The 12,195-nt window shown below is 33.5% G+C and overlaps 1 protein-coding gene across 1 annotated transcript in view; it reads right to left on the bottom strand.

Annotated features, from left to right (window-relative positions):
* Nucleotides 1–7,194: 7,194 nt before the first annotated feature.
* Nucleotides 7,195–12,195, bottom strand: part of LOC132723036 (uncharacterized) — a gene marked incomplete at its 5' end in the record, with an annotated part of 145,153 nt that continues 140,152 nt past the window's right edge. The window contains one exon of the mRNA XM_060707705.1: nucleotides 7,195–12,011. Within this exon, the coding sequence (XP_060563688.1) occupies nucleotides 11,831–12,011 (181 nt within the window). The remainder of the gene's footprint in view (nucleotides 12,012–12,195) is intronic.

Raw genomic sequence — 12,195 nt, 5'->3', positions numbered from 1 at the left:
AACTTGGTAGACACCCATAAGAAGATGTTTCATGCTAAACATCTAAGCTCTAGCTCATTGGGCTTTTTAAAAGAAGATTTTTTTTCAGTTTTTACTATACACATATAGTTAAAAACAATGACACCCCTGGGGCCGGGCCAGTTTTGATCCCAGGGCTTTTATTTGAACAAACTTTGTAGACACTTACTAGAAGATGTTTCATGCTTAATATCTAAACTCTAGCTATTTGGGTTTTTTCAAAGAAGATTTAAAGTTTTTGCTAAACACATATAAAGAAAATCAATGACCCCCGGGGCGGGGCCAATTTTGATCCCAGGTCTTTTATTAGAACAAACTTTGTAGACACTCGCTAAAAGATGTTTCATGCTTAATATCTTAACTCTAGCTATTTGGGTTTTTTCAAAGAAGATTTTTTAAGTTTTTGCTATACACATATAAGGAAAATCAATGACCCCCGGGGCAGTGCCAATTTTGACCCCAGGGCTTTTATTTGAACAAACTTGGTAGACACCTATTAGAACATGTTTGATGCTCAATATCTTAGCCATAGCTCTTTGAGTTCTTTAAAAGAAGATTTTTTAAGTTTTTACTATATGCATATAGGGAAAATCAATGACCCCCTGGGGCGGGGCCAATTTTGACCCCAGGGCTTTTATTTGAACAAACTTGGTAGACACCCATTAGAACATGTTTCGTGCTAAATATCTTAGCTCCAGCTCTTTGGGTTCTTTAAAAGAAGATTTTTTAAGTTTTTACTATATGCATATAGGGAAAATCAATGACCCCCGGGGCGGGGCCAATTTTGACCCCAGGGCTTTTATTTGAACAAACTTGGTAGACACTCACTAGAAGATGTTTCATGCCAAATATCTAAGCTCTAGCCGTTTGAGTTCTTTAAAAGAAGATTTTTAAGTTTTTACTATATACATATAGGGAAAATCAATGACCCCCCGGGGCGGGGCCAATTTTGACCCCAGGGCTTTTATTTGAACAAACTTGGTAGACACCCATTAGAACATGTTTCATGTTAAAAATCTTAGCTCTAGCTCTTTGGGTTCTTTAAAAGAAGATTTTTAAGTTTTTACAATATGCATATAGGGAAAATCAATGACCCCCCGGGGCGGGGCCAATTTTGACCCCAGGGCTTTTATTTGAACAAACTTGGTAAACACTCTCTAGAAGATGTTTCATGCCAAATATCTAAGCTCTAGCTCTTTGAGTTCTTTTAAAGAAGATTTTTTAAGTTTTTACTATATGCATATAGGAAAAATCAATGACCCCCCGGGGCGGGGCCAATTTTGACCCCAGGGCTTTAATTGAACAAACTTGGTAGACACCCACTAGAACATGTTTCATGCTAAATATCTTAGCTCTAGCTCTTTGGGTTCTTTAAAAGAAGATTTTTTAAGTTTTTACTATATGCATATGGGGAAAATCAATGACCCCCCGGGGCGGGGCCAATTTTGACCCCAGGGCTTTTATTTGAACAAACTTGGTAGACACTCACTAGAAGATGTTTCATGCCAAATATCTAAGCTCTAGCTCTTATAGTTTTTTAAAAGAAGATATTTAAAGTTTTTTCTTTCGGTTGCCATGGCAACCAGAGTTCTGCATGGAATTAAATTCTTTGAACAATTTTTAAAGGTGACCACCAAAGGAACATTCCTGTGAAGTTTGGATGAAATTGGCTTAGTGGTTTATGAGGAGATGTCATTTAAAGTAAAAGTTTACGGACGACGGACGGACGGACGCCGGACAAAAAGCGATCACAAAAGCTCACCCTGTCACTTTGTGACAGGTGAGCTAAAAACAACTTCATACTTATAAAATACTAAATAATAAAAGTAAAAGTCATAACAAACTCTTATAAGATAAGAAAATAAAGTATAAAAATCTTTATAAATTATGGCACAATAGACTTTTATTTCAGTATACATATAATTGTAACAACCAACATTTTATCCCTACATTAACTTTCACAATTGCGTAAATGTAGAGTTTGCGCCAAGGCTCGTACCTGGAGGAATTGGGTCACCCTCGGGTTGGGATTTTCCATAATCAGTGATAAATTCTATTTATGTAATATCACCAGAATTGTAATATTTTGAATTTTATAAGTAAATAGGTGTGTCTGGCCGATTTTTTAAAATTAAATTAAAAAAAAATTCTCACTCATCTACCCAACCCAAATAGCCAAGGTTGAAAGTGAAACAAGATTGCATTTGAGAAAAATGCTATGCCACCGCATTAATACAACACTAAATAGTAGTGTAGGAACAGATTTTTTTATTTCTAGACAATTTTGAAGATTGTCATAATGCATAGATCCCTGACCTATCTTATTCTTATTATCAGATTAGTGGTTAAATCTGTTGTTAACTCAATAAAAGATCAGAGTAAGAATATATCAATGCACTCAAGTCTAGTGAATTTGGTGGTGAAGGTCATATTTCACACAGCCTAAATTTCATGACTTCATCAAAGGACAACACAGTAAGACACTTTGTCAAAATCTAGGTCATATGAAATCAAAGTTCACTTTATATCTTAATCTGTGCACATGGTTCAAATTTCATAGCTGTACACCAAAGGACAAGAAAGTAGGTCACATCATCAAAATCTAGATCATCTGATATCAAAGTTCAATTTTACAACAAAAACTGTACACATGGTCAAAATTTCATTGCTGCGCATCAAAAGACAAGAAAGTAGGTCACTGTCCCCTTGGGCAAGGCAAAATTTTGGACCCAAGAGTTTAATTCAAAACAATCTTGATACAGGTCCACGAAACAACATTTCAAGTCAAATATCTAAGCTGTAGCTTTCTCCCATTCAGAAAACCTTTTTGTTTTATTTTCTGTTTTTACTATGTGTACATAATGAGAATCACTGCCCCCGGGCAGGGCCAATTTTGACACCTTGGGAAAAATTTGAACAACTTTGGTAGAGGACCTATAGATGATATAATATAGCAAACATCAAAGCATCAATGCCTTGAACCTTCAGACAAAAATATTTTTTATTTTTTTACTATATGTACATAATGAAAATCAATGGCCCCCGGGGCGGGGACAATTTTGACCACAGGGCTATAATTTGAACAATCTTGGTAAAGGTTCACCTCGCAAAATCATATGCCATATATTTAACCTCTAGCCTTTATCAATTCAGAGAAGAAGATTTTTCAAGTTTTTGCTTTATACATATAAGGAAAACTATCGCCTCTGGGGCAGGGCAATTTTAACACTAGGGGCATAATTAAAACAACTTTAGAAGAGGACCCATAGAAGATATTATATACCAAATATCAAAGCTCTAGGCCTTGTACCTTCAGACAAGAAAATTTTTAATTTTTACTATATGTATACATAGTAAAAATCAATGACCCCTAGGGGTTGGGCCAATTTTGACCCCAGGGCTATAATTTGTACAATCTTGTCAGAGGTTCACTACATAATGTTTCATGCAAAATATCTTAACTCTAGCCTTTGTTAATTTTTAGAAGATGATTTTTTAAGTTTTTACTATATACATATAAGGAAAACCTATACTCGGGCGAGACTTGTTTTGACACTAAAGGCAAAATTTGAACAACTTTGGTAGAGTACCTATAGATGATATCATTTAACAAATATTAAAGCTCTAAGCCTTGTACCTTCAGACAATAAGTTTTTTTTTTATTTTTTACTATAGGTATGTATTGAAAATCAATGACCCCCGGGGTGGGGGCAATTTTGACCCCAGGGCTATAATTTCAACAATCTTGCTAGAAGTTCACTTAACAATGTTTCATGCAAAATATCTAATCTCTAGCATTTGTCAATTGCTAGAAGAAATTTTTTTACGTTTTTACCTTAAGTTTTTACTATATACATATAAAGAAAACCAATGACCCCCGGGGCGGGGCCGATTTTGACCTCAGGGCTATAATTTGAACAATCTGGATAGAGGTCTACCAGACAATGCCTTATGCAAAATATCTAAGCTCTAGGCCTTTTGTGTCTTTACAAGAAGGCATTTTAAGTTTTTACTATATGTAGATATAGTGAAAATCAATGACCCCACGGGCGGGGCTGATTTTGACCCCAGGGCTATAATTTGAACAATATTGGTAAGGGTCTACCAGACAATGCCTTATGCAAAATATCTAAGCTCTAGGCCTTTTGGGTCTTTACAAGAAGGTATTTTAAGTTTTTACTATATGTACATATAGTGAAAATCAATGACCCCTGGGGCGGGGCCGATTTTGACCCCAGGGCTTTAATTTGAACAATCTTGGTAGAGGTCTACCAGACAATGCCTTATGCAAAATATCTTAGCTCTAGGCCTTTTGGGTCTTTACAAGAAGATTTTTTAAATGTATTCTTATAATTCCTTTTGGTTGCCATGGCAACCAGATTTCTGCATGGAATGAAATTCTTTGAACAACTTTAGAAGCCCTTCACCAAAGGATCAATCCTGCCAAGTTTGGTTGAAATTGGACTAGTGGTTTTTTACAAGAAGATTCACTATATAATCTATAACACACACACACACACAAACAAACACACACACACACACACACACACACACACACACACACACACACACACACACTCAGGTGAATCGCTATATGCCACCGCATCGCAGATGCTGCGGTGGCATAAAAAACAACATTTTAACGGTGGCCATAATAATTCCAGTTATCATGCTATATTAGAATAGCCCTAAGAGAAAAAAATATTACAAAATATAAAAGTTAAATATAAATGGGAATAATAAAGCACTTGTGACATGTATAAAATAAGCATAAAGTTCATATTTATAGTATAAAAACATCAAATGCAGCAACATGTAATATAAACATACACAAATAGTTACTATAACTAGGTTTACAATATAAAATTTCTCATTTTCTCTGTATAAATAATAAATCTTGTATATCATATGGTAACTATTGCATACTAATCACCTATCAACATTTCATACTGTATATACCATATGGTATATATAAAGTTTAACAATGTATGATGCCTGCATGGAATTCTGTATATATATAGAACATTGTCAGAATCACGCCATATGTTGGTTTTCCAATTATTCACAAGGAAAGTTTATTTTTAGCCACTTGTGTCATCTCTAATCAATAATGTCTGGATTTTAAATGAAGTATTGACAAAACACTTGATTTTATTATTATTGGTTACCAGTTATTTTACATGCCGAGGTGTGGTTTTCCGATTACCAATTGTAATCTATCTATATAAAAAAAAACCTTAGTTTCAGGTGAAGCAAGTTTTTTTTGTAATCTCATATCACTTTCCACTTTCAACATGTCGTTTAATCTGGTTAATGCTGACATCTTGAGAAATAAAATATATACAAACTACTGTACAACATTAAATATATACAAAAAATCTATCAACAGCCTTAATTAATAATTACTTTACTCTTTAACAAAGAAACTTTTGTAATTAAATACATAACTGAATTGAACAAAACAAAAGCCCATTTAATTCAATACTTCATATTTTATACGAGAACATTTTTAATAGTATCTACTGTAATTGTTTTTAAATAAAATGAAGGCTAAGATATTGAGTTTTAAAATTAAGATAACCATTTGAAACAATGTATATTCGCCTTTTATCTAAAGTGACAATAATTGAGGATGGTAAAAATTAAACTGACTTTAAAACCAGCGTATAATTTATTCACAAATGATCAATTACGTTGGAACTAGTCTAACTGTATACCTATACTGAAGAACTTAGGATAGTTTCCCTTGGACAAGAAGTTGTAATAAAATCTTGCGATTACTTTTAGAACAGATTATATATGATATAATTAGCTACCCAATACATTTGTACTTCGCCTGTATCATGTAGAAATACCACACCACTATAAAACCTTGATTGTTGAAGTATTTAAGTAGTCACTGACTAGAATGTACACAAATGTTAATTGTTAACAACCATATATGCATGTCCTTGAGCATAAAACGAATAACAAGTAAACATAATACACGTAGGCCGGAAATTTGATACTGTCTCAAGATAATAGAGGTATAAAATATGACAATACATTATAGTAAAATAATGTGTAACCCTAGTCTAAAATAGTGCAAAATTCATACAAAAACAGTCAGTCATTAAATAAGATATATCTAATATGTTAAATAGCATTCATTCTTCAACAGATCTGTGCTTTAAGATAGGTTTGCCATTAACTAGAATTCAATCAATACTGTTATCAGATATTATAGCATAAAATCGGCTATTTTTCCCTCTTTTGCCCATGTTATAACGGGACCAAAACCATGTGTTAACATAGTCACGCGCTCTTGTTATAGCCCGGTTTCACCTATGCGCAATACATACAGGGCCCAGTAAACAAACAAAAAAAATGACGGTTTGGCCTGTTTGCCAAAGAGTTATGCGCTCTTGTTATATTGAAATTTAATGATTCGAGGGCCTCAGTCGCATATTCAAGTAACTATGCCGGAAAAACGGCGTATAGACATCGGTGCTAATCTTGGTTGTCGCCCTTTCTAAGAAACGGACAGTTGTCAATGTAAACAAATACAGTAGAATCTACCTGTTATTCAGTTTAACACTCCGATTAACTTACAAAACTAGATAACACAAAATTAATATGAGAAAATAATGTTTTTTATTAATGTTATTGTTGATAAATGTTCTTTATATTTCTTTGAGAGAATAATGCTGAAGTGCCTGATTTTTTTTTAAAAACTTGTTTGCTTGAAAAAAAAAACAAAAAAAAAACGATTCTGATGTCACTCATCAATCTGAAATCATTCTAAGAATTCCTGAGGGTCATGTTTTGTCTTTTGTAGAGGGTAGAGTAATGTAACGTTTTTTTTATCTTAAGATAATAAATCTCCAAAGGCCAAGCTTTGTTAAATCAATTAGAATTTCGGTTCCGAGAATTTTCCAAGTTGTTGGCCCCGAAAAAATGAAACGCATACGTAAAACATAGAATTGGATAAATACCGTCCAATCACAAGAATTTTATGTAATTGTGTTTTGTATATAAACTATACATCACGAATCTGTTTGAAAATTTTATGCTATAATAGCGTCAACGCATGTTTATTTCGTGTTATAAAGTCTGCAGAGTCCCTCGGAACTGTTGGAGCCCTCGCCCTACCGGGCTCGGGCACAAACCGTTCCTCGGGACTCTGCAGACGTTATAACAAGGAAAAACGTGCATTAACCCTATAAAATAAGTATGACTTTACATAACTATACACTTTTGCACGTTTTATTGATACACACTTTTAAGTTATGTGAATTTTTCAAATAAGAATTTCAACATTTTGTTAATTTTCATTTCTGATGAAGACATATTAAAGTTGAATCTAGTAGAATAAGTTTTACATTATCATTAACATCTAACTTATAATCCATATCATATTTTGATAATACAAAGTTTATATTAAAATAGCAACTATTTGTCAACCTTACAGAGTAAAAAACTCCAGTTAGCAGTTTATATACTGTTGATCACTTAGGCTTAATTATAATTACATGTATGATTATGGAACTTACGAGTTTCTAAAAACTTACTTTAAAAATTAAAGGGATTCAACTACTTTAAAAATTAAAGGGACACGACTGAGGTTTTTTCATGACGTGACTGGAAGCAATTTTTCTTGGTAATGTTCAATTTGATGAATGTCTAGACAAAAAGATCATTAGCTCACTCCGATATTCTAGAATTATTGTAATTGTGAAAAAATGACCAAAAACTGAAAAGCGTTGTCTCAAATTGGGCTAAAAATTGCACAAAAAAAAATGATTTTCAATATATTTCAAATTATATTTCATAATTATCTTTTGTATGTATCTCTGTTTTAAGTGCCCCAGTTGTAAGAAATTAAAATTTTACGTTTTTTATGCTTTTTGACCTCAGTGGAGTTCCTTTAAAAGACAAGAACGTGTTTGTTAAACACAAATGCCCCCGGCTCCGATTCTTGTCATTTCAAAAAATGTTTACCCATTCACTCAGTTATGGACAGAAACATTGCCAAAAAATTGTAAACACAAGTTATATAGCTTGACAGAGTCATGGCATTTTGTAATTGTGAAATATATAAGTTGCCAAGTCATTGCTATGACAATGATAAATATTCAACTTATCAAATATATATAAATGTAAGAAATCTATACTTGGCACCCTTGACCTTGACCCACTGACACCTATAGAATATCATGCAAGTTATCTTCCTACCAAATATGAAATACACCTGTCAATAAATAAAGGCTGTATGAGCAAAAGTGTAAAAATCTATTTTTAGCACTGGTGACCTTGACCCAACTGACCACTAACTCCATCAAATTTTATGTTCCTATCTATTATGAATGACATCTGTCTATAGAATATGGTTAATACACCTGTAAAAATCTATTTTTAACACTGGAGAGACCTTGACATTGGTGACATTGACCTTGACCCAAATGAACCCTTACTATACCCAAAGAAGGAGGACCTCCCTTGGCATGTTTGTATTAAACATGAAAGACATCAACCAAAAAATAAAAGCTGTATGAGCAAAATGTTTTAATTTATTTTCTAAACCAGTGACCTTGACTTTGACCCTAGGGACCACTTACTCCACAAACAATTAGAGGACCATTAAAGGTATCCACCTACCAAATATGCAAGATATCATTAAATAAATTAAGCAATTAAGAGAAATTTACGATAAATCCAACTTGCCGAAATATGTTAACCAGACAAGGCCCTATTTTCAAAGTGAAAAAAGGGAAATAACTGGGAAATATGGATGACACAGTTATATAACTTGGCAATATCATGAACTTTGAATTGATAAGTAAGTGTGGAAATTATGAAGCCATTAGTATAGATAGAACTTAAGATATTTCCAACTTGCCGTTTTAGGTTAACCATTATTCATTTTCTAAGTGCTGAAAAGGGCAATAACTTGGTAAATATGGAAGCCATAGTTATGTTACTTGACCAGATCATGTACTTTGTATTGATTAGTAAGTGTGAAAACTAAGAAGCCATTGGTACAGGTAGAACTTAAGAAAAATCCAACTTGCCGTTCTAGTAGGTTAACCATGTACAGACAGACGGACGTACGTACGTACGGACAGACGTATGGGCGGTTCAATTACTATATGCCCGGGGGCATAAAAAGCAAGTCAATCAGGTAAAATCAATATAAAATGACAAACGACAGTGGTACAACTTCAGCTTCTTACATACATTGAAAATACATAAATAAATGTCTTCCTATTTCAGGAGTAATATATACATCTAAATCATTATATATACACTTATTCTTATATGATACATTAAGTTTTTTTTTTTCATGTGAGAATTTCATACAAGTATAAGTATTTTTTTTTTTGAGAACAATTTCAAAACTTCTGTCCACTTTTTCCTGTTCACTTCTAACTCAGATTATATTTTTAGTACTTTAAAAACAAATTAGTATTTTAGACATACTTTAAGACTGTTTGAGAATGCCCACAATTCAATAGCAATCAGAAAATGCAATCTATCAAACACCAAAATCTTGGAATAAAACAGAAATTTGCTTTTTACATTTTATCAAAGTACAAAGAATTTCTATAATTAATTTAACCAAGCAATCTGAAGGACAGCTATATCTTTTTTTTCAGTGGACATGAGTGTGGATTTTTGAACCTTTTCACCATGGATGTATAGTCAGGCTGATATGATGTGTTGTGTACACATAAATCACATCACAATGGCAGTGATTATTTGGTCCAAAATAATAATCAATGCAATAAGTCAGAAAGTAGTTGACCAGATTATTTGACCTCTCTGTGTGACATTGTCACTTGGAGGTAGTAGCCTGGGTATTGTGCTAAGCACAGTGTCATAATTGTGATCATTTGTGACATGATATTTTAAAACCTTCCCCAAAATCAATGAGTTATGGAGCAAGCACGCAATGTTGGCTTTTTATTATTTGACCTTCAACTGTGACCTTGTGTGTAGCCACCTAGTTGTTGTGCACCATCATAATGGTGTTCATTTGAACCATGATATCTGAAACCTTCCATATAGTTAATAAGCTATGGAGCGGACATGAAATGTTAACTTTTTAAGTGTGACCTTGACCTTCAGGGTAGCAACTACATTCATAAACTGAAAATTGTGTTATAATTGTGATCATCATTGCCAAGTTAATAAGTTTTCTTCCCACATTTAAAAAATTATAGAGGGGAAACATAATGTGGACTTTTTTATTTCAAACCTTTATGTATGACCCTGACTTTGATAGATGGACCTGCTTATTGCCCTCTGCACCATTGTTTCATAAAGGTTCAGCCACATTTACCTCTTAGCATCCCATCCCCTTTTCCCCACCATCCCAACTATTTCTTTCACTTGCAAGGATTGCTCCTTAGACCTTGTATCTGAGATTACAGTTTAATAAAGTGGGCAGATTTATGTCCAGCTGATAGATCTTATAAATGTAATTGTTTTCATTAAAAAAATACATCAAAATTAATATAAAAATTAGAATTATTCCAAGATCAAACATAAATATTATACATTATATTCATATTCAACACTAATGATATGTAAAATGCAGTTTTTTTCAGATTTCAAAATATGGATGGATTATTAATATCACAGATAAAATATAACAAGAGGGCCATGATGGCCCTAGATCGCTCACCTGACTCATCAAACTCATCCGAACAATTACCTAGACAAGCATTCTGACCAAGTTTCATGACAGGTGAGTCAAAAATGTGACCACTTACAGTGTTAACGAGGTTTTTCCATATTTGGATGGTGTGACCTAGTTTTTCATCCGAGATGACCCATGTTCGAACTTGACTTAGAAATCATCAAAACAAACTTTCAGACCAATTTACAGGATATTTAGATAAAAACAGTAGCCACTAGAGTGTTAACAAGATTTTTCTATTTTTAGCTCCTGTGACCTAGTTTTTCATCCGAGATGACCCATGTTAGAACTAATCCGAGCAATTACCTAGACAAGTTTCCTGACCAAGTTTAATGACAATTGAGATTGACCTAGTTTTTCATCCAAGATGACCCATGTTCCAACTCATCCAAGCTATCACATTGACAAGCATCCTGACCAACTTTGATGATGATTGAGGCAAAAATGTGACCTCTAGAGTGTTAACAAGGTTTTTCTATTTTTAGCTCTTGTGACCTAGTTTTTCACCCGAGATGACCCATGTTCAAACTCATCCGAGCTATCAACTACATAAGCATCCTGACCAAGTTTGATAATGATTGAGGCAAAAATGCGACCGCTAGAGTGTTAACAACTAAATGTGAACGGACGATGGACGACGGCCGACGGACAATCATCGATCCTAAAAGCTCACCCTGAGCATGCTCAGGTGAGCTAAAAAAAGAAGAGAAAAAAGACTTTTGATTGACAGAAATGAAATCTTAAAAAAATAAATTTATAGAAATACAATATCACCTTCCTTCACTTTAAGGTATCGTACCTTAACAACATTTTTTAAGTAGGACATAAATTTCATTAACCAGGTTTTGCTAAGTTGTCATGAGAATAGCATTACTATTACGAAACCACAATTCACAAAATAACTGAAGTGTTTTTGATGTGAAGGTTTTTTTATAGTTCAATCTTTCATTTTATTCCTAAAAATTACACATTCTTAACTTCTTGTTTAACATTTCAAAATATATACTTAATACTCCTTAAAATCTGGGAAGAAAACATGTTTATCCTTGTTCACTCCATTTGCTGCAACAACATAACTGCAGAATCTAATTTTGTGATGTCCTACTTTTGCTGATCTAAATGTAATTTCAATTACTCATCATTATCATTCACTGCCTTCTTCTTTTTCTTTTTCTTCTTTCTGGGCTTTTCATCCAAGGGCCCTAGATCACCTGCTCTCCTGTCAGGAGTTGCAACACTTATCATCGGATGATCATCATCATAGTTAGCCGACAATCCACGACCTTTCTTGTCCGGAATTGGTGGCATTGGTCTGAAAATTTAAATATTTTCATAAATTTTAATTCTGATTCTTTATCTTTAATTGTTTGCAATGGTTTCACTGCTAATCTGAAGTACCAAGGAACTGGCATGCTACCCTACCTTAAAAATTACTGTAAGTGCAATGTAAGGTTTAGCTTATACAAAACTACAAGTATTTCAAGGTGTAAGATCAA

This window comes from Ruditapes philippinarum, unplaced genomic scaffold, assembly GCF_026571515.1.
Source record: "Ruditapes philippinarum isolate M1 unplaced genomic scaffold, ASM2657151v2 ctg822_1_1_1_1, whole genome shotgun sequence".
NCBI lineage: Eukaryota > Metazoa > Mollusca > Bivalvia > Venerida > Veneridae > Ruditapes > Ruditapes philippinarum.
Note: the sequence above shows the minus strand (reverse complement) of the source record. Positions and strands in the feature narration are given on the sequence as shown.